Source organism: Caretta caretta, chromosome 14 (assembly GCF_965140235.1).
Source record: "Caretta caretta isolate rCarCar2 chromosome 14, rCarCar1.hap1, whole genome shotgun sequence".
NCBI classification, from domain to species: Eukaryota; Metazoa; Chordata; order Testudines; family Cheloniidae; genus Caretta; species Caretta caretta.
Genome location: NC_134219.1, coordinates 43514619 through 43541474, shown reverse-complemented (window position 1 = coordinate 43541474; position 26856 = coordinate 43514619). Strand labels below are relative to the sequence as shown.

General features: G+C 49.4%; 2 protein-coding genes across 2 annotated transcripts in view; both read left to right on the top strand.

Annotated features, from left to right (window-relative positions):
• Positions 1–23239, top strand: part of LOC142068405 (butyrophilin subfamily 1 member A1-like) — a 35718-nt gene extending 12479 nt beyond the window's left edge. The window contains exons 3-9 of the mRNA XM_075119509.1: positions 5519–5866; positions 7059–7340; positions 9269–9373; positions 11384–11404; positions 12192–12212; positions 18676–18702; positions 21953–23239. Coding sequence (XP_074975610.1) covers positions 5519–5866; positions 7059–7340; positions 9269–9373; positions 11384–11404; positions 12192–12212; positions 18676–18702; positions 21953–22467 — 1319 coding nt within the window. The 3' untranslated portion in view covers positions 22468–23239. The remainder of the gene's footprint in view (positions 1–5518; positions 5867–7058; positions 7341–9268; positions 9374–11383; positions 11405–12191; positions 12213–18675; positions 18703–21952) is intronic.
• Positions 1–26856, top strand: part of LOC142069131 (butyrophilin subfamily 1 member A1-like) — a 204197-nt gene that overhangs the window by 56453 nt on the left and 120888 nt on the right. The gene's annotated exons all lie outside the window — the stretch shown is intronic.

The window sequence follows — 26856 nt, the reverse complement described above, 5'->3', positions numbered from 1 at the left end:
CTATTGTGGGGAACTTTCCTGGCTTCTACACGACCCCGGTGAAATGGGCTAGCGAAAGGATCTGAGTCCTCGCTCCCACTCCCTTCACCCACAGGCCTGCCTGACCTCGAGGGCTCCACTTCCACTCTCCTGTGTGGCAGAGTCCTCATAACCCCAACAAAGCTGGGCCCAGGATTCTGGTGGGGGGGGCTTGACCCCCAACCTTGTTGTGGTCACTTAGGGCAGGGGCTAGGGTGTCCCTGCTCTGGGGGGCTCTCTCTGCACTGGACACTTCCCTGACCCACTGATCATTACATACAGTTTAAAGCAAATACAATTTGTTAGACAGCAATCAATTTTAAAAAACATAAGGAAAAATGGGAAAGGTTAAAGGAAAGCACATAACCCTGCTCTGTGGCAGGGAACATCACAACCAGCCATCTCTGGAATGGAAGGGACGTTCACAATCTGTTCCTCACACGTCCCAGACCCCCTTCTCAGGCCCTGGCTGTGCTGCAGGGATGCTGCGGGTTGGACACTTGCTCTGGCGGCAGCCACACACCTTCAGGCTCTAGGTGGCAAGACCCTTCTTCCCAGCATCTGGCCATCCCCAATGGGGTTATGACCCCTCTCCCAGTCTGGCCTGCAGGGACCCTTGACTGATGGGGTCTCCCTGCGTGGGCCCTCTGCCCAGGGTCCCCTCTTCCCCTGCTGGCACTAGCTACTCACTGCACCCGACTCCAGACTACACGAGCCCCCAGCGTCATTCTCCTCTGTGCTGTTGCTGCTCTGCCTCCAACCCCCTGGGCTGCTTCTCTGGATTCTCTGGCTCTGGTTGCTGAAGCTCTCCTCCCAGGACAGGTCTGCTCTGCGGGCTGCTTCTGTGACTCTGCCCCCAGCACTGACCTGCTCCCTGGGCTGGTTCTCTGGCTCCCCAGGTCAGCTTGGGCCCCTGCTCTCTCCTTAGCTCAGCCCCACTCTGTCTGTCCAAGGCGATTTCAGCTCACACGGAGGATGGGACCCCCTTGGCCACCTGACTCGCTCCTTAGCCTGCCCGCCCTGTCAGTCAGGCTGACCTGGAGCATTGGCCTTTCCCCATTGCTCCTGGGGACTGTCAGTGTCAGGGTCCTGATTTCCCATCGACCCTTCCCTTCCTTTTGATACTGGGAGCTAGCCAACCAAAAACCCTCACTGAGTTTTAGTAATGGGCCAACAATCCTCTTACATTCCCCCTTGCTAAAATTCTGCCACTACAACCACAATATTCACACCGGTACATCCAGGCCCCATGTTTGCAACGTGCTGTATACCAGCATCATGTCATATAAAAATTAACAAAAGAACATTCAACATATTTAACATTCTATGTCTACTTCTTCCTACTATATAGGATAATTTTCATTAAAACACTACATAGAACCAATAACAGAATTATCTCTAAATTTAACAAGCAGTACACCCTTAGTAGTTCTCTGGGACCTTCTTCAGACTGATGGTTCATTACCAACAATTTCTATTTCTCTGTCTCCTGGTAACACCAGGTCAATTTGAGGGATCTGGCCATTCTCGTTAGGGTTTGGGTTTGCCCACTCTGTTCCCCTCAATATTCAGTTTTGTGGGACTAGAACCATCCCCCAGCTGATTTCAGTCTCCTCAGGGCACACTGACCTATGCCTCCTGTGCTCCCCGACTGGACTAAGAAGGCAATGTTCTAGCTGGTCCCTATGCACTACACTTTCAGGACCTCCTCATTCAGGCCGGATGGCGTAAACTGGCAGCTCAGGATTGTTCTGAGCAACTACAATGTGGGGATTCGACTCCCACTTCTGTATTTTATTAAGCCTTCGGTATCTATGGTTACGGACTGGTGCACAGTCACCAGGTCTGATGAGAGCTCCATTGTACTTGCGATCAAAAGTCCTTTTCCTACTTTGGGCTGTGTCTTTAGTTGTGCTGAGAGCAGCTTCGCCAGCTGTCTTTGGGCTGTCATGGACACCTTTGACCCAGTCATGGAAATTGGTCACCTCAGCCTTAGAAAAGAGTTCTTGATGCTTCTCTGGCAACGCCCTTAAGTTAGCCACTTGTGCAGGAACCAGCCCCTTGAGCGCTGCTTGAACTGGAACTGGCAGTCTCCCACCACATCTTTCCTGAGTAAGGGTAACTTGTTCTCCCTTCTCCCTCCTTGTCACCTGCAACTCATTTCCATTCTCCTCAAATCTTGCCTTCACCTGAGGGATCACCTCCTCGGGCTGGTGTACCTCTGCTGTTCCGTTCCGAGGATTCAACTCCAGAGCCTTCACGCTTGAGTTTAGAAGACTCACGGGTACTCTTCCTTTGATGGCACTAGTCAGAACATTAGCTGACTGGACTCCATGAGGTAGGCATGACCCAGATGTAGGCTCTACCAGCACTCGATATTTGTTGAACCCAGCAGCATTCATCAAGGATCTTCCATCTCCAAGGAGGGAATAGTGGTCTTCCCTTTTCTGCCCACTTTAACATTTCCAATCTGCATTGTGGGGACCAGGGAATGATTCTGCCTCTCCACTGGAGCCAGTAGTCTACTCAGAACAGCATTCTTCGTAGAGTGCTCATGACGGTTCATCCTCCTGGTTCCATCTCCTGGCAAGAGCAGCTCCTTCAGCTCACTCATGTTCATTCCTAGAATCCCTGGGTCTCCTTCTTCCATATGGCTCTCTTCAGAGGCTTTGTCTTTCAGGATGAAGATGCATTTCCCTGGCAGTGTCTGGCCCATGTACTCTATGTCTGCTTCGAGGCACCCCACCACTGGGATTGCCAGTCCATTAACTGCTGTTAGACGTACAAACCTTGTGCTGTGCATAGTCAGCTCTTTGTCCTTCAAATATTTTTGAAAATGCGACTCAGAAATGGTGGTGACTTCTGAGCCAGCATCTAACAAACATCTGGTCTTCACTCCTACTATACATACTTCAGCAGCTAGACAGTCTCCAAATACTCACTTAAAGAAGTCGCTAGATATGCTGGCACTGCCCACATTCCCCTCAATACTGTATGCAGAGTGATTTTCCATGAAGGACAGGCCTAGGAATCCTTCTGCCACTGTTTGGCCTTCTACTGTAGATGGACCACTCGCTCCTGGTGCCACATTGGTTTTGAGTGCCTGGGACTCTGCTCTCCTTCTCAGTGGACATTCTTGGCTAGTATGCCCTGGCCTTTCACAAATGTAACAGGTGTACCTTCCCAGCTCGTCCTTCAGTGGGGATCTTCGGGATCCCGATGTCCTTGGATATTTTGGCATACTAATGGGATTTTTTTCTTTCATCAACTCGGTCATCTCTTGCAGCATCTCCTCCTGTTGGATGGCTAGTTTTTGGATACCTTCACTTAAACTTCCCAATGTTAATTGTGTTTTGGGGCAGGACCTTTTCCCAATTAGTTGCATTCACTTCTTGTACAGGGGTTTGGCATGAGTTCATGGAACTTCTTACCAGGCTCTTTCTTAAACCTCCTTTTCATTTCACGGCAGAGGGAATCATCCCGGAGCTCCAGCACCAATTGCTCCTTTAGGACCAACTTGTCAAGGTTCTTGCCGCTCCACTTTGCTCATTCTCTCCTGGAGATCATATGCATATGCCCAGACAGTTTCACCAGGCTCCTGCTTTCACTCAAAGAACTCCTTTAGTCGGGTTCCAACAGTATCTGAGTGTGATGTGGTATGGAATATGGGTGACCATTTAAAATATCATTGATACCAATATTACAAAATCACAATAAATCATATACAAGATATGCCATGTAAGGCATCAGTAGCAATGTTATGGTTTGCTAAATATGATCATCATGTTTACAGGTGTGTATCATCTTTGTATCATAAGCTATAGATATGTGTGGTATATTTGTGCCTCAAAATTGTGCTGTGCATCTGGGTGACACTCCCAGGCAGACCAGCATCAGCACTATCCAGCCTGCTTGATGGCCCATCAAGGGCAATAAGCTGTACAATGAACCATTGAGAGAAGCCAGGGGCTCTGCCTATGAGTCAGCAGGACATGTAGGGATATGCCTGTGGACAGGGGACTCCAAATACCTTTCCATGCCCATGTGCTGGGAGCTTGTGTTTGGGACAATGGATGTACAAGCCACATGGCAAAGGATATAAAAAGGCAGCTATATCTTCTCCGTTTTGTCTTCAATCCTGATTCTCACCTCTGGAGTAAATTCTCTATAAACTGGTACTTTGAACAAAGGACTGATAGACCCATCCAAGGTGTGGATGTGTTCCAGAGGGACTGTACAAGCTAGGAAACTCACCAGTGCTGCTAAAAACCTTATATGTGGACTCTGAAGTATGTATGTATGTATCTGATTGCTTTGACCATTTAACAACTCTCTTCTCTTTCGTTCCTTTTCTTTTCTAATAAAATCTTTAGTTTTAGATACTAAAGGATTGGCTGGCAGCATGGTATTTTGGGTAAGATTCAAACTAGTATTGATCTGATAATGTGTCTAGTCCTTTAAGGAATTAAAAGAACATTTTGTAAAGTGAATGGAGTTTTCAGTAATGTCTCACTGTACTGAACCTATTCACTGATTGGGAGCCAGAGACTGAGATGCAGTGAAGGGGGTTGTGTGATTTCTTTTCTTGATAACCAGTGTGGGGGATCAGGAGCACAGTTTGTGACTGGTTGGTGAATCTAACTATAGTGTAAACCACCAGTTGTGGGAGAATCTGCTCTCCTTTTTGCAGCCTTCCCTGATGTTGGCATTGCTACTGTGGGCTGCCCTATGCACCTCGGGTCACGCTGTGCATCCTACTTCACATGCTTGCATCCTCTGTGACGCAATCCTTTTCTCAAACACCAAGGCCACCTGGCCTGAAGCTGAAGTGATTTGGCTCAGTGAGGCCAAGACATGTGGGTCCCAGAGTTGAAGACCCTTGACTGAAAATGTCCTGGCAGTGACCCCGTCTCACTAAATACAGGTGGAGGGGGGCAAAGGAGGTTAACTCAAGAACCTCAGCTGATCTCAATGAAAATTGTGTCCTCATACGAGGTGAGAGGTGGTGGTCTCCAAAGAAGCCGGGTCCCAAAACATTCGGGTGAAATTCTGGGAGATCTCTGTTGACTTCAGTGGAGTCAGGATTTCATCTTTTCATCCTTCTCATATTAAAACCAATGCTGAGAAATCACATCAGAAATATAGTGACGGTCGGAACAGATCACAGAGCTCAGGTACACAGTGTATATACTCAGGTCATCCAGTCCGTTCACGGGGCACTGAAATGGCTCTGTGGCATGTCAAATTAATATATGGGGAGTTATCAGTGACACCTATACATGAGCTGGCCTGTCACTTATTAATGTAACTCTTCCCCCCTAACCTCCCTTTTCAGTTGTTTCTTATTGTGCCAAATTTTCAATGTTCAGGCTGGAAATTTGCATACCAGGTGTCTGCCCCAGGCTGAATTTTTGGAAAGTTTGAACCTATTGAATGAGTCATGATTATATTTTATTTTCTCTCTGAGGTGGTTCTCTTTTTGCTTTGGTGTATTTCACAGCTGAGTTCAGAGTGATGGGTCCTGGTCACCCTGTCACTGCCATTGTGGGTGAGAACATTGTGTTACCCTGTCACCTGACCCCCAGGATGAGCGCTGAGAACATGGAGGTGAGATGGTTCCGATCTGAGTTCTTTTCAGTTGTGCACCTGTATCATGGAGGAAAGGATCAGTATGGAGAGCAGATGCCAGACTATCATGGAAGGACGGAGCTTTTGAAAGATGGCATCCTAGATGGGAATGTTTCCTTGCAGATTCTTAATATCAGAAGCTCAGATGAAGGACAATACCACTGTTTTCTTCAAGATGGTCCTTCTTATGAAGAAGCCCTATTGGAACTGAAGATAGCAGGTCAGCTGTTCTTGTCTGTATTATCTCAGCCTGGGCTGCAGTTTTTGTTCTTTTCTACTGCAACGACTGTGACTAGCAACTTGTGAATTATTTTAGAGTAACACAGGGTGACTAGATTTCAGCACACGACCACATTCAGACACTTTGGAAAATATGCTGAAAACTTTCCCAATGTTTTATTAAAGACATTTTCAGAATGGTCAAGAGATTTCCTTTCCCAAAAGATGTTCTTGACTAACTCCAAAAGCAGGGAGAGAAAGGAGGGAAAAGACTTCTGGACAAATATGGGCTTGGTTTACATGAGAAGAGTAGGTCAGCTGAACTAGGTCACTCAGGGGTGTGAAAAACACATGCCCCATGAGCGACAAAACTAAGCTGACCTAAGTCCTCATGCAGGCAGGGCTGGGTCAACAGAAGAATTCTTCTGTCAACCTAGCTCCTGCCTCTCAGAGAGGGGTATCACCTGGGACGCCAGGAGAAGTCCTGCCCTTGGTGTAAGTAGTGTCTACACTGAAGCACCACAGCGGTGAAGCTGCGCTGCTGGAGCCTCTCACGTGTGGACGGCCCCTGGTCTTCCAATTCCTCTGCCGTCATTCTGAGGCCTGGCTGAGGTGGGACTGCCAGGTGTACAGGCCTTCTGACGTGGTCACTACTAGTGGTTATTTAGGGGTGTAGTCAAAATCAGTGGCAGCTTTCTCATTGGCTGAGGCCACATAAAGGTGGGGGAGGGACGACAAGTTATGTATTTACCGCTAGCAGATGAGGCCGAGCGTTTGTCCCCTGCTGCTCTGACACAGGAACCATGGAGCCAGTTAGATTGGTTGATTGATTTAAAAAGAGAACAAACAAAATGTTTATCCAATATACTGAAATCTGGCTTTTTGAAAAATTCATATTCCACTAGGTATTTAAACGAAGTGGCCAGATTTCCAAAGGTGTTCAATGTTCCACTGCTCTTGGGTGGAGAGGACAATATCTCTCCTTATTCAGTGAAATTATTTTAAATATTTGTTCACATGTTTTCCTGTGTCCATGTGTATTGGGAATTCAGAAATTCCAGTATTCATTTATCCCTTCTGTATGAGCAAGTGATCTCGAGTGGGAGTAATGGATCCACAATCTATCACTCATCCTTTTTTAGCTATTAAGTTACCCCATTGATGTATCACACATTTATGTAATTTTCCTCTAGGTTTGGGCTCCAATCCTCTCATCTCTGTGGAGAGTCACCAGGATGGAGGGATCCGGATGGTTTGTCAATCGGCTGGTTGGTATCCAGAGCCCAAGGTTCTTTGGAGAGATCTCAGTGGGAAAGAATTACCATCACTCTCTGAAGCAAAATCCCTCAGGGATAGTGGCCTGTTTGAAACAGAAAATTCTATTATTATAAAAGAACGTTCAAACCAGAACCTGTCCTGTTTGATCAGGAACACCGTTCTCAATCAAGAAAAGGAATCAACGGTTTATATAGCAGGTCAGTTACCAGCTAAACCCACACACTGAAATTACCTCCATCAGAAACAAAGCAAAACATAGGAAACAAAGAACTGAAGCATCAGTTGTGCATATTTTACAACCTACATAAAAACAAAGAAGTTCAGATACTGGAACCTTAACAGGGTCACAACTCAGGCAATCTGATTGCCTTAATTTTGCATATTCGGAGTTATCAGAGTTTTGGGTTTCATGTAAATTTAATCTTAACTCTGATACTCCTGAAACTCTTACTTTCAAGGTTTGGTGAATATTTCTTCTAAAAAAAAAAAAAAAAAAAAAAAAGAGAGAGAGACTGATTTTGAAAGAGTTTATTCCTAAAAACTTAACTTCCCCTCAGTGATTTTTTTGAATGTAGCAATTTTTACACCATCGTTTGTTTGCTACCTTTTCAGTTAGTGAAATGTCACCAGATGATGTGGGCTTGTTTCTGTTGACATTCAATAGGACTTGTGCTCATAACTCACTTTGCCTTTGTCTACACACAAAAGCCGCCCTGATTATCTCCTGAGTTATTGATGAAACCTCTTGTCTAAACGCTCTTCTGTCAGTTTCAGAGTGTCCTGTGCATTTAGTGTAAGTCAGTTCCTTACTGATTTATACTAAATGGATAAAGGACACTCTTCAGCTGATTTACAGTTTAAGGTTTTGTCAATCAGTTTAGTTAAATTGGGGGAGTCCTGTGACGTGGTCAGCTGTGGAATCAATGTAACAATGACTGCATGAGTGTTACACCAATTTCACTAAACCAGTGCACGAATCCTGTGTGGAGAAGGCCTTAGGCATGTTTGAAATGCCCACCCTGGCTAGATGATGTAAATGCTGTAAACACAAGACCAGCAAAGGAAGATTAATCAATTTCTAGCACTTAATGTTTGGATTCATTGCAATTATGATACATCAAAATAATTGGGGAAATTATTAGTGACTCACCAAAATGGCCACCAGGAAGTTTAAACTTGAAATTAGACGAAGGTTTCTAACCATCAGAGGAGTGAAGTTTTGGAATAGCCTTCCAAGGGAAGCAGCGGGGGCAAAAGATCTATCTGGCTTTAAGATTAAACTCGATAAGTTTATGGAGGAGATGGTATGATGGGATAACATGATTTTGGAAATTAAATATTCATGGTAAATAAGCCTAATGGCCTGTATTGGGATGTTAGATGAGGTGGGATCTGACTTACCCAGGAAAGAATTTTCTGTAGTATCTGGCTGGTGAATCTTGCCCATATGCTCAGGGTTTAGCTGATTGCCATATTTGGGGTTGGGAAGGAATTTACCTCCAGGGCAGATTGGAAGAGGTCCTGGAGGTTTTTTGCCTTCCTCTGTAGCATGGGGCACTGTTCACTTGCTGGAGGATTCTCTGCTCCTTGAAGTCTTTAAACCATGATTTGAGGACTTCAATAGCTCAGACATAGGTGAGAGGTTTTTCGCAGGAGTGGGTGGGTGAGATTCTGTGGCCTGCATTGTGCAGGAGGTCAGACTAGATGATGGTCCCTTCTGACCTCAGTATCTATGAATCTATGAAAAACATTCTAATTACTCTTGCAATTTCTGAATGTTGCTGAACAGTGAGGACCAAATTGTTTGCTGGCATAACTCCACTGAAGTCAATGCGGTTTTGTGAGCAGAGAATTTGCCCCTGAACTCAATACAGCTCTGAATACCATGAATCAAACCAGGCCTATTCATTCACAGCTTAATCAGTGCTAAAGCTGTGTTAGGTGGAGTAATTTTTAAAATCAGGTTTTGGTCTTTTGTGCAGCATGGGGGCCGGGGAGTCATGTTTTCACTCTTACTTCACATACGTCCTGCTGGGGACTATTTATATATTTACATGCAATAGAAAAAAAATTAGTTTTGTCCCTGCTTCCAAACTAATGCAAATCCTGGGGGTTTATTTTTCAGATTCCTTTTTCCCGAGGGTGAATCCATGGATGGTGGCTCTGAGTGTGATCCTGCTGGTTTTGTTTGGTTTCATTGGCCTCACTGTTTATCTATTTAAAATAAAAGGTAAACGTCACAGGGGAAAATTTAGTGAAATTAACAAGAAATTTTCTTCTAATAAATGAAAAAAGGGAAGAATGAAATTTTACACTGGGCCAAGCAGGGGAAGCACGGACCTCCCCTGTGCTCCCCGCAGCAGCACACGGAAGGAAATGTTACTAAGGTTCCCATTTGCTCTTGGAGGCAGTGATCTGCATCAGCCCTTTACAGACCCAGAATATTTCTCCCCCAGAACTGCCTCAGTTAAGCTGAATGGAGCGCTTGGGGAAGGGGGGGGGATTGATCCCAAACCTTCTTCACTCCTCACTTTTTTCTGCTCACTTCCCACCCAGCTGTGCAGTTATTCCCTCTTCAGTCCCCATGGACTTTGGGAATTAGTTAATGTATTTTCCCCTCTTCTGATAAGTAAAAATTTTGGACAGAGTTGGGTCCCCATAAAGATTGTGTGCTGTTTTATTTTGGGAGCAGTTGTCTGTGATTTCATTTACTGTTAAAAAGAAATTGGAATGAGACAAAGCCTGGCAAATTTCATCCCAATAGATAATATTAAAAAAATATACACAGTAGAAAAGAGGGGTCTGAATAGACATGAGCTCTGAGCCTTAACCTGAGTTCTGACTATGGTGAGAAACAAGAAGTCAGAGATGGAGAAGGGAAACCTTTTTCTCCTGGTGTTGAGAACATGAAACCCTTCAAAGGCTCATGAATTGTATAATCTCTGTGCAACTTTCATGAAATGCAGAGAACTGTATAACCAAGGGAAGAATGCTCCTAATAAGAATTTATATTTATTTCTGTTTATTTTTAATGGAACAGGACATAGAAATCTGTAAGAGTTGTGCTCTTTCCTCCAACAAGTAAAATTTCTGTACAAATTTGACTCCTCATAAGGGTATTTCTTTATCTGTGAATTTTTGGGGTGGAGTTTTTTAACCAAAAAACAATGAAAGTTCAGATACTGCATCACTAACATCAGTTAGATCTTTGCCATTGACTTCAACGAGTGGAGGATTAAGCACTGAATGCACAAGTCATATCGTTAAAAAAATAATGCTGATAATTTGAGGGCCAGAAATTCCAGTCTGCATCCGCAGAGGTCCCAGCACAGCCAATGGGAATGTGAGAGATAATACAAGAAAGCAGGATTGGGCTCTAATGACTAGATTTTTTTAAGGTACATGGTGAGCTAACTCTCACTGAAATCAGTGGGAGTTAGGCTCCTCAATGCCTTGAAAAATCAGACCCTAATTGCATAAGGAATTCAAACCTTTCAGAATTGTAAATCCTTGAAAATAGTCAGTTACTGTTGGACACTTAACTCTAGTGTGGCCACATGGGTAGTAAAACATGAATGAAATGTTTGGTATTTAGGGGCCAGGCGTTCATATCATGAAAACACACCTTGAAATCTCCATTAACTGGAAATCTTCTTAAATAACTTGTATTTCCATCTGTTTGCTTCATTTCATTTCTTTAGGGAAACATCTTGGAGAAATCAGTAAATTCAATTTTACTCTACATAGAACCTTTTCCATTAAGTTGTTTGCTGTTTATTATTTATGATGATAATTATTAAACAGAGATCAATTTGAGTATCACATGAAATATCAGGGATAATGTATTGATAATTATTCAGTATGTGGGTAAGAGAAAATCAGAAAGAAAATGTTCTTTGAAATGTATCTTCTCTGAGGGTGAAATCCACATGGTGCTGGAGGCACCATGACATGGGGGACCAGGAGGACTCTGTGCCCTCAAATGTCCTCTTGCCTCATCTGACAAGTAAATAATTGGGTCCAATGTGGATCTTGTCTGTAATTATATTGGAGGAGGAGTTGTTCATTTTTTCGTTTAATGTTAAAAGGAAATTGGGATGAGATTAAGCCTGATCAGTTTCACCCCAACTGGTTTTATGGAAAGTGAGACACGATGTTCAACTTTCACAAAACTCAGACAACTGTATATCCATGAGACAAATGCTCCTAACAATAATTTATATTTATTTCTGTTTTTTAGGGAACCGTGATACAAAAATCGGTAAGTGTTGTGCCCTTTCCTCCAACAAGAAAACTTCGTTCAAATTTGTCTCCTCATGTTTTATTTTTTAAATGAGAAAAACTTGAATGCCCTGATGCTGCATCACTAACATCAATTAGAGCTGTGCCTTTGATTTCAACGAGTGTAGGATCCAACACTAAATGCACAAGTCACATCACTAAAAGAAAAACGTTGATAATTTTAGGGCCCAATATTACATTCCGTGCACTCCTAAAGCTCCCAGCAAAGTGAATGGGAACATGGAATATGCAAGGAATCGGCATTGGGCTCCAAGGGTAGCTTTTTAAAGGTATTTGGACACCTAATGCCAATTGAACTCAGTGGGAGTTAGGAACCTAAATACCTTTAAAAATCTGGCCCTAATTCCCTGGGGAATTCAAAACTTTCAGAACTGTAAATCCATGCAGATAATCAGTTATTTTTTGGTGCTTTACTCTAGTGTAGACACAAAATGAGCCCAAATGTCTACACCCCAATTTTACAGGCCCCCAGCCCATGTCTTGTGAGCCTGGTTAGCTGCCATGGGTCAATTGGGGGTATTCAGCTGCTGTGTAGCCACACCCTATGGGACTTCGCAGGTGCTCCGTGCCCTGCCCGTGGGTTGGAAAGGGACTCTTCTCCCCAGACCTCAGTAGTTTCCCTGCCCATTGCCTGGATCAATGGGTATGAGAGGGACAGGCTGCATGATGGGAGGCTGGGGCTGATTCCATCCTCGAAGAGATGCACTTAATTAGTGTGTATTTGTTTCTGATTCTTTGTTACCTAGATGATCTTCAACGTGAACTTGGTAAGTGTTTCTATTTCTCGAATGCAGCCTTTTCCGTGCTGTTGAAACTATCTCTGGATCTCTCGATCTCTCACCCTTCTGCCAGGTGGAGTCGGCAGCACCAAGGACTGGGTGCAGTGTCAAAGGTTCCTCTTAGCAACACAAAAGAGAAAAACTTTGAGACCCCACCCAATAATCATAGAATCATAGAATATAAGGGTTGGAAGGGACCCCAGAAGGTCATCTAGTCCAACCCCCTGCTCAAAGCAGGACCAATTCCCAGTTAAATCATCCCAGCCAGGGCTTTGTCAAGCCTGACCTTAAAAACCTCCAAGGAAGGAGATTCTACCACCTCCCTAGGTAACGCATTCCAGTTTTTCACCACCCTCATAGTGAAAAAGTTTTTCCTAATATCCAATCTAAACCTCCCCCACTGCAGCTTGAGACCATTACTCCTCGTTCTGTCATCTGATACCATTGAGAACAGTCTAGAGCCATCCTCTTTGGAACCCCCTTTCAGGTAGTTGAAAACAGCTATCAAATCCCCCCTCATTCTTCTCTTCTGCAGGCTAAACAATCCCAGCTCCCTCAGCCTCTCCTCATAACTCATGTGTTCCAGACCCCTAATCATTTTTGTTGCCCTTCGCTGGACTCTCTCCAATTTATCCACATCCTTCTTGAAGTGTGGGGCCCAAAACTGGACACAGTACTCCAGATGAGGCCTCACCAATGTCGAATAGAGGGGAACGATCACGTCCCTCGATCTGCTCGCTATGCCCCTACTTATACATCCCAAAATGCCATTGGCCTTCTTGGCAACAAGGGCACACTGCTGACTCATATCCAGCTTCTCGTCCACTGTCACCCCTAGGTCCTTTTCCGCAGAACTGCTGCCTAGCCATTCGGTCCCTAGTCTGTAGCTGTGCATTGGGTTCTTCCGTCCTAAGTGCAGGACCCTGCACTTATCCTTATTGAACCTCATCAGATTTCTTTTGGCCCAATCCTCCAATTTGTCTAGGTCCTTCTGTATCCTATCCCTCCCCTCCAGCGTATCTACCACTCCTCCCAGTTTAGTATCATCCGCAAATTTGCTGAGAGTGCAATCCACACCATCCTCCAGATCATTTATGAAGATATTGAACAAAACCGGCCCCAGGACCGACCCTTGGGGCACTCCACTTGATACCGGCTGCCAACTAGACATGGAGCCATTGATCACTACCCGTTGAGCCCGACAATCTAGCCAGCTTTCTACCCACCTTGTAGTGCATTCATCCAGCCCATACTTCCTTAACTTGCTGACAAGAATACTGTGGGAGACCGTGTCAAAAGCTTTGCTAAAGTCAAGAAACAATACATCCACTGCTTTCCCTTCATCCACAGAACCAGTAATCTCATCATAGAAGGCGATTAGATTAGTCAGGCATGACCTTCCCTTGGTGAATCCATGCTGGCTGTTCCTGATCACTTTCCTCTCATGCAAGTGCTTCAGGATTGATTCTTTGAGGACCTGCTCCATGATTTTTCCAGGGACTGAAGTGAGGCTGACTGGCCTGTAGTTCCCAGGATCCTCCTTCTTCCCTTTTTTAAAGATTGGCACTACATTAGCCTTTTTCCAGTCATCCGGGACTTCCCCGGTTCGCCACGAGTTTTCAAAGATAATGGCCAATGGCTCTGCAATCACAGCCGCCAGTTCCTTCAGCACTCTCGGATGCAACTCGTCCGGCCCCATGGACTTGTGCACGTCCAGCTTTTCTAAAAAGTCCCTAACCACCTCTATCTCCACAGAGGGCTGGCCATCTCTTCCCCATTTTGTGATGCCCAGCGTAGCAGTCTGGGAGCTGACCTTATTAGTGAAGACAGAGGCAAAAAAAGCATTGAGTACATTAGCTTTTTCCACATCCTCTGTCACTAGTTTGCCTCCCTCATTCAGTAAGGGGCCCACACATTCCTTGGCTTTCTTCTTGTTGCCAACATACCTGAAGAAACCCTTCTTGTTACTCTTGACATCTCTGGCTAGCTGCAGCTCCAGGTGCGATTTGGCCCTCCTGATAACATTCCTACATGCCCTAGCAATATTTTTATACTCTTCCCTGGTCATATGTCCAACCTTCCACTTCTTGTAAGCTTCTTTTTTATGTTTAAGATCCGCTAAGATTTCACCATTAAGCCAAGCTGGTCACCTGCCATATTTACTATTCTTTCGACTCATCGGGATGGTTTGTCCCTGTAACCTCAACAGGGATTCCTTGAAATACAGCCAGCTCTCCTGGACTCCTTTCCCCTTCAAGTTAGTCCCCCAGGGGATCCTGGCCATCTGTTCCCTGAGGGAGTCAAAGTCTGCTTTCCTGAAGTCCAGGGTCCGTATCGTGCTGCTTACCTTTCTTCCCTGTGTCAGGATCCTGAACTCAACCAACTCATGGTCACTGCCTCCCAGACTCCCATCCACTTTTGCTTCCCCCACTAATTCTACCCGGTTTGTGAGCAGCAGGTCAAGAAAAGCGCCCCCCCTAGTTGGCTCCTCGAGCACTTGCGCCAGGAAATTGTCCCCTACGCTTTCCAAAAACTTCCTGGATTGTCTATGCACCGCTGTATTGCTCTCCCAGCAGATATCAGGAAAATTAAAGTCACCCATGAGAATCAGGGCATGCGATCCAGTAGCTTCCGTGAGCTGCCGGAAGAAAGCCTCATCTACCTCATCCCCCTGGTCCGGTGGTCTATAGCAGACTCCCACCACTACATCACTCTTGTTGCACACACTTCTAAACTTAATCCAGAGACACTCAGGTTTTTCTGCAGTTTCGTACCGGAGCTCTGAGCAGTCATACTGCTCCCTTACATACAGTGCTACTCCCCCACCTTTTCTGCCCTGCCTGTCCTTCCTGAACAGTTTATAACCATCCATGACAGTACTCCAGTCATGTGAGTTATCCCACCAAGTCTCTGTTATTCCAATCACGTCATAGTTCCTTGACATCACCAGGACCTCCAGTTCTCCCTGCTTGTTTCCAAGGCTTTGTGCATTTGTATATAAGCACTTGAGATAACCTGTTGATCGCCCCTCATTCCCAGTATGAGGCAGGAGCCCTCCCCTCACAGACATTCCTGCCTGTGCTTCCTCCCGGTATCCCGCTTTCCCACTTACCTCAGGGCTTTGGTCTCCTTCCCCCGGTGAACCTAGTTTAAAGCCCTCCTCACTAGGTTAGCCAGCCTGCTCGCGAAGATGCTCTTCCCTCTCTTCGTTAAGTGGAGCCCGTCTCTGCCTAGCACTCCTTCTTGGAACACCATCCCATGGTCGAAGAATCCAAAGCCTTCTCTCCGACACCACCTGCGTAGCCATTCGTTGACTTCCACGATTCGACGCTCCCTACCTAGGCCTTTTCCTTCCACGGGGAGGATGGACGAGAACACCACTTGCACCTCCAACTCCTTTATCCTTCTTCCTAGAGCCACGTAGTCCGCAGTGATCCGCTCAAGGTCATTCTTGGCAGTATCATTGGTGCCCACGTGGAGAAGCAGGAAGGGGTAGCGATCCGAGGGCTTGATGAGTCTCGGCAGTCTCTCCATCACATCGCGAATCTTAGCCCCCGGCAAGCAGCAGACTTCTCGGTTTTCCCGGTCAGGGCGGCAGATAGATGACTCAGTCCCCCGGAGGAGCGAGTCCCCGACCACCACCACCCGCCTTCTCCTCTTGGGAGTGGTGGTCGTGGAACTCCCAACCTCAGGACAGCGCATCTCATGCCTTCCAAACAGCGAATCTGGCCACATTTCACTCCTGAGCCTTTTCAAGGCTCTATAGTGGCCCCGTTATAGCGGCACAGCCATACCACTGCAGCTGCCCTGCAATGGGCTCTCCCGTGTAGCCGCTCTATGCTGACCTCCCACCAGCATAATTTAACCCCCCCCAACGAGCGGCAGTAGCTATGTCGGTGGGAGAGTGTCTCCCGCCCACATAGCACTGTCCACACCGGTGCTTTTGTCAGTGAAACTTTTGTCAGTCAGGGGCCTGCTTTTTTCATTCCCCGACTGACAAAAGTTTTACTGACAAAAGTGCTAGTTTATGCACAGGGTAAGAGACAAAACTTCCCACTCACCCGCCCTGAGTACAACAAAAGAAAACTTTTATTACAAGGCAAAGGGAACCCAGCATTGTTTTCGGAAAACACCACAGCCATGATTCGAAAGCATGTAACCCTAAGCAAACCCCCACCCCACAGTACATTGGGCAGTGTCCTTTGCCTCAGTTTCGCACCTTGCCGTTTGAAAATCCAATGAGCGAATGACCTGTAACACACCACTCCCCTCTCCCGCCACTGCAGCCCACTCACAGGTGGTTGTTCTTAATCAGCCAAGACCCAGAGTTCAGAGGTGCCCTCACATGGATTCACCTCCCACCCCTGAAAGGCGTCTGTGTGTGGGGGGGGTGAGGGGCATTGAGCAACACGTCCGCTGCTGCTTCCACCTCTGCAACTGGCTTGCTGCTGCTGCTGTCGCTGTCACCACTGGCCATCGGTGCTGACAGTCCTGCAGCACCCAGGGGGAAAAGTTTGTGGGTGCTCTGCACCCACCCACAGCCAAGTTCCCCCCTCCCACCAGCGCATCTCACCCATTGAGGGCCTCGCTGACCAACTCTTCCCCCTCCCTCCCAGTGCCTGCTGCCTGCCGCAAAACAGCTGTTTCACGGCACTCAGAATTCTCTGCGAAGAAGGGGGAGGAGGCGGGGAAAAGGCGAGGTGGGGACGGGGTCTTCGGGAAGGTGGTGGAATGGGGTGGGGGCGGAGCAGGGGTGGGGACTTGAGGAACGGGTGGAATGGGGGGGTGGAGCAGGGGTGGGAAGAGGTGGGGTAGGGCTTTGGGGGAAGGGGTGGAGTGGGGGCGAGGCCTGGGGTGGAGCAGGGGGTCGAGCACCCACCGGCCAGAGGGGAAGTCGGCACCTATGCCCCTGCCTGCTCACTGCCTCCCATCCCTGAAAAAGGGTGAGGGACATTGAGCAACACCTCTGCTGCCACTCCTGCCTCTGGAACTGGCTCACGGCGGCTGCTGTCTCTGCCCCGCTGGCTGATGCCTCTGCCGCGGGTTCTGCTGGTTTCTCTGCTGCTGTTCCCTCTGCCACCGCTCAGCTCCACTAGGGTTACCACGGCTGCTGCTGGCCACCCACTGCCACTTCCGCAATGGCGCCTTCTGAGGTTCCCCGACCTGCCCAGGGGCTCCAGCAGGCCGTGTCTCCTGCTGCGTCTCCAGGCTGTTCCCTGCAGCCCTGTCCCCACACCAGGTCTGCGACTTGGCCCCAGGCCTCCTCATCAATGGTTTCAGCTCTTGCAACCACTGAACTGAAACAAGGCCTCTCCATGGAGTCTAATCAGCTCTGGCTTTCAACACGGGAGAGGGGAGGGGAGGGTGAAATGGTACCTAGGGCTCTCGAAGGGGAATTCATAGCATCAGGCAGGAACGCCTGTCCCCACCCCCTCTGATCTTCACTGGGCTTTGGCATCTCTGTCCCCTGCTTAGCCAGTGAGTTTTAATTCAGGGTGTGACTGTGACATACCCAGGGTACAATCCAGAGTAATGGGTAGCTGTGTCAGTCCCACCCTGCAACCTGGGTGCCCTGTACAACGCTCTGCCTCTGTAGCCTCCTACCTGGACGACTCACAAACAGCCTCCAGTGGGGCTGGATTCTTTAATTGACTTGCAGATTAACACCAAGGCCTTAGACTGGCATCAGAAGGGGACTGGGAGCCAGTGAAGGGACTGGAACATGGGCCTGATGGGTTCACTGTGGCCTAAGCCCTGGAGAAGGCCGGCAGCTGCATTCGGTACCAGCTGGAGCCTTCACACTCAGCTGTAGATTCAGTGAGCGACAGTAACCCAGCCTGGCGGTGGCAGAGGCAGGGATCACTGGCCAGATTCCTGCCCCCAGGAAGAGGCAGAGTTTCCTAGGGCGGATTGGCGGGTAGCAATCGATCTATCAGGGGTTGATTTATCCCATCTAGTGTAGACGCAATAAATCAGTCCCCGAGCGCTCTCCCGTCAACTCCGGTTCTCCACCGCTGCGAGAGGCGCAAGCGGAGTCGACGGGGGAGCGGCAGCTATCGACTCGCCACCGTGAGGACACCGAAGTAAGTCGACCTGAATACGTCGACTTCAGCTACGCTATTCCCATAGCTGAAGTTGTGCATCTTAGGTCGATCTCCCCCTCCCCGCACCCACCCCAGGGTAGCCCTGGGCCTAGTGAGCTGGGATGTTTAGACACTGATGCTACCAGGTCACCTAGTCTTTGCACCTCGACTTTGGTGAACGGGGGCTGTACAGATTCAATGAAATGAAGGGCAGAGTCTCATCTCGTTCTTCAAAATGTGTCCCTGCTTCTCAATCACTTTGGTCTTGCCCGGGTTCAGCTTAAGCCAGCTGCTCTTCATCCCAGAGCCCTGGTCTTCCTGCATTCGCTCAGCTGAGTTCTCATCCCTCTCTCTGTGTTTGGTTTCAGACTGGAGAAGAAACATCGTCTGCCCAGGTAACTACAGCTCCTATTGCATCGATATCCAAAGCTTCCCTGCCCTGAGACTTCCAGTCCCCTTTTGTCATACAGTTAATATTTTACACGAGCTCTTTGGGGCAGGGATGGCTCTGTACTAAGGTGAAAAGACTCAAAGGTTTGTCTGGCCAACGTTGTGATTTTGGGTGCCCAAGGAGCTCTTTTGTGCCCACTGGAAGCTCAGAGGATTCTCAGCGAGATGCTGTTAGAGTCCCTGATGGGGCTGGAGGCTCAGGGCGGGAGGGGTGGACAAAGGGCTTGGCCAGGGCCAGGTTAATGTCTAGGCTGCTCATTTCAATTTTCAGAAGCCCTAACAGGGTTGCATGTGCCCAGACAGCTGCTGCTGCTGCTCTAGCCGTGGCACAGGTACATGGCAGCCAGCAGGGCTTAGCACATTCACTGCACACAGACCCCCATAGGTCACACACAGAGATACAGAGACCCCATCACACACTGACTGCAACCCCCCAGACACACGGCAGGATCCAAGCTGCATGAGAAGCCAGTAAGGGCACAGAGAGAGCCAGTGTGCACTCTGGAATTCCTTCGGGAAGATGGGGCAGGAGAGGAGTAGTATGGGGAGGGGTGAGGTTAGGGAGTGGGAGAGGAATAGAGGGATGCACAGGGGATTTCGGGAGTGGTCCCTTTGGGGAATGATTCTTCTTCCAGAGGGCCACAGCTGAGGTTGGCTAGGCAAGTCCAGTGAAGACTGTGAGGCGGTTCAGAGGGACCTCTCCCCCCACAAGCTGTGTGAAAGGGAAACCTGGTGGGATACGAAGTGCCCTGGTGATAAATGAACATATCATGGAGGGAAAAAATTGAGCGACTCATTCACATTACAGGGTTTGAAAATAAGTGCATCAGCAGCTCAGGGCTTGGCTACACTGGCAGCTGTAGAGCGTTTTGGGTTAAACCAGCCTTCGGAGAGCGCAGTAGGGGAAGCGCCGCAGTCTGTCCACACTGAGAGCTGACAGCGCAGGGGCGTGGCCACATTGGCGGCGGCATTGGGAGCCGTGCATTATGAGCAGTGATCCCAGCATTCAAGTGGCTGCAGCGTGCTTTTCAAATGGGCGTGGGGTGGGGTGGAGTGTGTTGTGTGTATGTGGGGGGAGAGAGAGTGGGTTTTGGGGTGCTGAGAGTGTGTCAGCACGCTGTCTGTAAGTTCAGACCCCGCCTCTCTCTCCAGTTACTCAAAGCAAACAGTAGCTGTTTCTCCAAGCTGATAAGCAGCCGGGCCTCCAAAATGGAGCATTGAAAGGGCCACTTCCGCATTCCAGCCGGAGTTTACAACAAAGACAAGAGCGGTCACTTCAGTTAATGGGATGATGGGACGTTTCCGGAGGGCAGTCAGAGCGCTGTAACGTTACTCCTCGTCCACACTGACGCTGCAGAGTCTCACCCAATACGCAGCAAACCTTATTCCTGCCAGGGAGGTGGAGGACCAGCCACGCTCTAGCCAGGGAGTCGGAGCGCTCTTCGTGCCTTGCCAGTGTGGACGGGGAGTGAGGGAGAGCGCTCTGGGCGGCTCTATTGCGCTATAACGTGCAGGTGTAGCCAAGGCCTCAGTCATGCAACCTGGAATTCACTGTGGCCAGCTTGACAAAACCCTCTGCTCACTGCGCAGCTCTGGGGAAAAGGTCAAACAAAATCTGAGAATCCATAAAAGGGGGATGGTGAACAACATGGAGATATTATACAGCCGTTATAGAAATCAGTGTTTTGCCCTCATCGGGAGTACTGTGTTGGGTACTTCTCACCCCACCTCAGAAAGGGTACCGAAGAAGAAAAGGGGGCTCAGAGAAAGGCAATGAGAATCAGCACGAGGAGAGATTGAAAAAACGGGGGATTTTTACCTTTAAAACAGAGGCGCAAGAGGGGACATGATACAAGTACAGAATATTGCACAACCCCCCTGAACAGAAGATGATTTAGGTTGAAATGTAAAACACTTGGTAGTTAGGAAATGCTAGTTTTATGCTGCCCTGTACGCCCTTAATTCTCACCCCTTGTGCATCCATCCTGGGCAGTGAAAGAATGAGGCAGGGGTCCTGTGGCAAAAACCGTGTGTGATCATGGAATTGGAGATTGTATCATAAAACACACACACGGGACACCGGCTAATGGGCCAACCCCAGGGACACAATATGTTGCCAGAGAACAGCAGGGTAGCGGGAGTGGAGAAAGGAGCTTTACAGGTAATAACAGCAGAGGTGAAAGGAAGCCGATACGCCCTGCTACGGCCCTACTGGCAAGCCGCAGCGGTGAGTTATATGGGCTCGTGGCTCCAGCAATATTGAGGGCCCGGCTCCACCAATGTTCGGGGCCAGGTCTCCCCCTGGCCCCACCTCCCACCCCACCCCCGTGCCCCCTCCGAGTGTCCCCTGTTCCCCCCTTGTTGCCCCCCTTGCACCTCCCTGGGCCCCAGAGCAGAGTGTCCCTGTCTCTCCCCTGCAGCTCCTTGCTACCTCCCTGCATCATCTGCTGCCGCAGGGTCCTAGTGCCCCCATTTCACTAGTGGCAGGGCAGGCTGCCCTTCCCGCTCAGACCCTTTCATTTCCCGGCTGGACCCTCCACCAGCACAGGCCATCCCTGCCTGCAGTCACCGCTCCTGCCCCATGCTGGGCAAGGGCTGAGTGAGTGAGGGGTGTGTGTGTCTGTTAATATGTGTCTGCTGAGTTAGTCTGGTCTTTGCCAGAGTCAGACGGGAAGATGAACCTCGTGCTCCTTCTCCCCCAGCACTCCCCTTGCTCTCACGTAGGCTGAGGGTGCAGGGATGGGAGGCATCTATTCTCTCCCCATAGCAATGCTCTCTCTCATCTGGGAACGTGGGGTTTAAGATGGGAAACTGCAGGGAGAGGTGAGGCGTGTCAGTAAGCACTCAGGAGAGGGAGCTCAGTTTCTCACCACTCCGTGGGGCCCCCCATGACACCTGGGTCTCTAGTCCCCTCCCTGGAGAGATGTGGAGCAGGACAGGAAAGAGCCTGAGTCCCAGACCTGGCTCAAGTGACCCTTTGGCTGCATGGCTGGTCCACCTCTGCCAGGGGCGTGACTCTCCCCTGCACTGTGCTGACCTCTCAGAGCTGCTCCCCATTCAGAGCTGACGGGTAAATCCTGGAGGAAGGAGATTCCCTGAGTCACTCCCCAGCTGGGGCAGATTCTGTCACTGACGCCATCAAACCCTCCCCCAGGGCCGAGCTCTGCCCCTCACGCTCTGATTCTCTCTCCCCAGCGAATGTGACTCTGGATCCAGACACGGCTCATCCCCAACTCGTCCTGTCTGAGGATGGGAAAAGTGTGAGATGTGGAGACACAGAGGAGGATGTGCCCAACAAGCCTGAGAGATTTGACTATTGGGAATGTGTGCTGGGCTGTGAGGGATTCACCGCGGGGAGACATTGGTGGGAGGTGGAGGTGGGGGGTTGGGGATACTGGGCTGTGGGGGTGGCCAGAGAGTCTGTGGCGAGGAAGGGAGAGATCATTTGTAGCCCTGAGGGGGGGATCTGGGCAGTGGAGTGGGACTGGGATCAGTTCCGGGCTCTCACCTCCCCTGTGACCCCCCTGCCCCGGCGCCGGGCCCCCAGCAGGGTCTGGGTTTGTCTGGACTGTGACCGGGGGCAGGTGACATTTATCGATGCTGGTGACGAGGCCCCGATCTTCACTTTCCCGCCGGGCCCCGTCCCTGGGGAGAGAATCCGCCCCTGGCTCTGGGTGGGGCCGGGATCCCAGCTCCGCCTGCGTCCCTGAGCCTCACAGCAGAGGGGGAACCGGAAATCAGCCTCTCTAGCCTCACGGACCCCAGTCTCTATGACCTTGGAGGACTCCCATCTACCCGGCCCCTGGAAGCTCCTCCCCCTCCCTCCCTGCAGCCCCAGGAGACAGAGCGGGAGGGGGAGGAACCCCTGGGGCTGCAGGAGGGGCAGAGGGGCCCTGAGGGGCAGAGGTGGGGGCTGGGCAGGGGGCAGAACTAACAGCCGGGCTGGGGACAGGCAGAGGTGGGGGCTGGGCAGGGACCCAGCATGAATCAATCAGGGTTTTGGGAGAAGCTGGAAGCTCTGCAGCAGCTGGGCGCATTTTGTGCAGATCTGTGGGATTAGATCTCGGTGGGGCAGCAAGAGGGGAAGGCAGAAAATCAGGGGAAAGAAGGGAGCAGCCAAGGAGGATGATCTGTGGGAGGGAGGGGAGGAGAGTGGGAAAGACACAGGAAAATAAACAGGGATCACAAGTGAGGGCTAGAAAAATGCTGAGTAGAAAAGGAGAGTATGAAAGAAAAGGGAGAAGGAAAGGGAACCTGAGAGGGACAGAGGGATTTATGATGTGTTTCTGAAAGTGAGACTGTAACTCATTAATTCCCTATATTAATTCCTGGGCATTGGTGCTATTTTAGTGCCATTAAGCAAACTGCTCTGAGTAGCTGTGGATCTTCTTACAATATGCTGTGGTCATTAAACTCTGTCTTAGCTCCTTTTACTTTCCTGCTTTCCACCTACTTATTGTAAAATAAAAACACTACAAACAATTCTTGTTTCCTTCACCTTCATGTCCCAGCCGTAATTGTTGTGGGCAGCTCAAGAACGTGAGGTCCAACCTCAGGGCAGTTACAAAGCAGGGCACAAACCCCCCACTGGTTGTCTGTTCTGTATTTAGATTTCACTCACCAGGTATCAACTGTGAACCCCTCAAGCACTAAAACAGCCTTAACACGGGTGGCGGGTGAAGCTTCCCCTGGGGGAGGCTAGTTCCCTGTCCCACCTCTTGCAACCCCATTCCACCCCGGTGCCCCCCCCAGGCCCTGTCCCCACTTCACCGCAGGCCCTGCCCATGTGAGGGCAGCGTTGATAAGGGATGCAGCAAGGGGGGAGGGCTCTTGACGGGGAGGAGGGGTGAGGAAGGATGCGGAGCAGGTTGGGGGTCTTGCGGGCAGAGGATGGGTGAGAGGAGGGACATGGCAACGTGGGGATCTCACGGGGCGATGGAGTAGAGGAGGGACATGAGTGAGGTATGGGGAGTCTCACGGGCAAGGAGATGGAGGAGAGGAGGGACACAGTGAGTGATGGGTAGAGGCATCTTGTGGGTAGGGGGGTGGATGAGAGGAGGGACAGGGTGCGCTGGGCAGTCTTGCGGGGAGGGTTGAGGAGAGGAGGGACACAGTGACCCGTGGGCTGGGAGATCTTGCAGGGGCTGGGGGATGAGGAGGGATGGGGCAAGTGGCAGTTGGGGGGGGATTTTGTTGGGGGGGTGAAGGAAAGGAGGGTCATGGAGAGCAGTGGGGGAAGGATCTCACAGGGGATGGGGTGGAGGTGAGGAGGCACACAGTGAGCAGCGGGCAGGCGTTTCACGGGGGGGGTGAGGAAGTATGTGGTGAGTGGCAGGCGGGGGGGGCGGTCTCGCGGGGGTGAGGAGGGATGTGGCAGGCAGGGCCCTCTGAATGAGACACCCATGTGGAAAGTTGGGGGTAGTTAATTCAGATAGGAAAGCAAGACGTGATATGGATAGTATCAGAAACCACCACTAGTAGCTAAACCCGATGGCTAAATTTGATGGGGCTGTTTTTCACACAACCCCTGGCAAAGAGCTATGAAAATTTTGCGGGCGGGGGAACCAAGGTTGGAGGGGCACCAGCAAACGATACCCCTGTTTGGAAGGGGAAAAAAAGTAAACTTGTGAGAATGAAGGACAGCGAAGGCTTTGAAATAGGGTGGCCACCACTGAGGTACAAAAAATGAGGATGTCCTCAGGCCATAAGCCTGGCAGTATCTACTGATCACCTTACACATGTCCCAGGGCAGCTACCTCCAAAAAGCATATGCTTCAGTGTTCACAGAATGGGAGGATTAGTTACAGACATTAGGTTTATTATTTTTAATTAAAAGGTATAAAAAGTTCATAATATTGGAAGTCCAAAATGGTATTAATTGTCATAGGAACATAAAGCCATTTCAGATATATGGAACCTTTCAGAGCAGTAACAGGCAATCAATGGTTGCAATTTCAGCTTGCAAGCTACAGCCTGGTATCCAGAAACATAATGTAACCATGTCCTTAGCTGTATTCAGTGCAATTGTCATTGATACCAGTGTCATGTGTGTCTAGATAGCCAAATACATATCACCAGTGTTACCGACTCTTGCCATTTTACCATGAGGGTGGCAGTATTTGGTGTTTTTATTCTGAAAGCACAAGCTTCTGGAATCAAATGGTTGCTTGAGAATCACAGTTTTCACTAAGTATACCAATAAAAAAAATTTAACTTGTGGTTTTGGAAAAAAAGTGAAAATATGAATCTAATGCACCCCTAAAGGCTCAGAAACAAAAAACGAAAAGAACCCCAAACATATTTGGTTTTAAATCATAATTCTTTGAGGCATGATGTACCATATGATTTCTTGGGGTTATCACTACTGTATATCTATGTTTAGTTAAAATTACAGTAGAAATTTGCCTCTGAGAGAGATTTCATACAAGAGTGTGTTATTAGGTTGACCCGAGTGGATGGCTGATGTTGAAGGCCCTGCGCACTGTTCTAGTTGAGAGCAGAATTTGATGATGAGTCTGGTATCTTTCATACAATCTAGTGTATTTACAAAGTATGTAGGAAGTTCTGTTTCCATTATCTAAGGAGGCACCAAACCATCCCACCCATCCAAAAAAACCTCGGAAATCTTCCTTTGCTCACTGCTCCAAACTCTATCAGTCAACTTGTGACTGGGTGCGCGTGTGGACACACACAAAACACAAAAATTCCAGAGTGGCCTCGGGTCTTCTCTTTGCTATTGTGACTTGCTCTCATGTCTAACCGTTAACCTGGACAAAGGGAAGCTGCTACATTCATCCGTTTAAGGGGCTTTAAACCAACAATAGGCCAGTGCCCTTAGTGAACATGGGCGAAGTAAGTCAATCGTGAACCAGGTAGCACAAGGACATACCTCTACACAGTCTTACCCAAAGTGATGGTGAACTAAGAACAATGAGAGTAATAAAATAAATAATTAAAAGGGGTGAAACTGCATTTACCGGGGATTAGATAAAAGGGAGAGCAACACAAGCCATCAAACACTGCTCAGGGGATTCTGTGCCCCTGCGTAGGCACAGAATTCATGTGCCATCCAGAATTTTCTTTTTCTCTGCAGAAAATACGTTCTGTCAGAGACGTGCTGCAGTTACACCTTTCACCCACCAGGGGCCACTGGGGGGGGCAAGGGGGCAATTGCCTAGGGGCCCAGGAGATTTCAAAGGGCCTGGGGACCCTGGCTACCACCACTGCGGTGGTCCTGGTAGCGGTGGCCGGGAGCCCCAGGCCGTTTGAAATCACCCAGGTGTGCTGCAGGGCTCCTACGCGCACAGGCTGGATGGGTGCAGTGGCAGATTAGGGGGAGGAGAAGCTCCAGACCCCAGCAGGAGCTGCGCTGGGCAGGGTGGGGATAAAGGAGAAACCCCGGACCTAAATTCCCTCTCAGCTACGCCCCTTCCCTGACCCCCACCAAGCCTAGCCCGGACCTGCTCTGGCTGGGGGACAGATGCCCCCGGCTGAGCCACTGGAGATGCTGTGACCATGGAGAGGCACCTCTCAAGTGGCCCCAAGCTGCTTCGGTGACAGAGGGCTGGGGGTAGTACCCGGGGCAGCCAGCACCCCAAACCCTTCATCACCAGCCTGACCCCTAACCCCACATGCACAGCCAGAGCCCTCACCTGCCCCGCACTCGAACCCTATGCCCCAGCCCTGAGCCCCCCTGAGACCGCTTGGCCCCAGCCCTAGCACACACCTCCATATTGGTGCACATAACAAAAGTCATTCCGCACATGGACATAAAAAATTACAGGGAACACTGCCACGGACCCCGGCAGAAGCCGTGCAGGGTGGGTGGGAGAAGCCCTGGACCCTGGGAGAAGACGTGGGGCTGAAGCCCCCAGTTCAGGACCCCCAGATGCCCTAGCGGCAGAAGCTGCAGGGCTAAAGCCCTGACCCCCCTCTATGCGGAGCTGGCCTGAGTCCCTCACTCTCCCGTGCCCCCTGCAGGGAGCTGGCTCTCACTCTCAGACTGTGGAGTAATTCAGCCCAAATCTACTCACCTTGGTATCGCCATTTCCCCCATCACCACACAGCCATGAATGGATTCAGCCTAGGAGGCAGGGTCA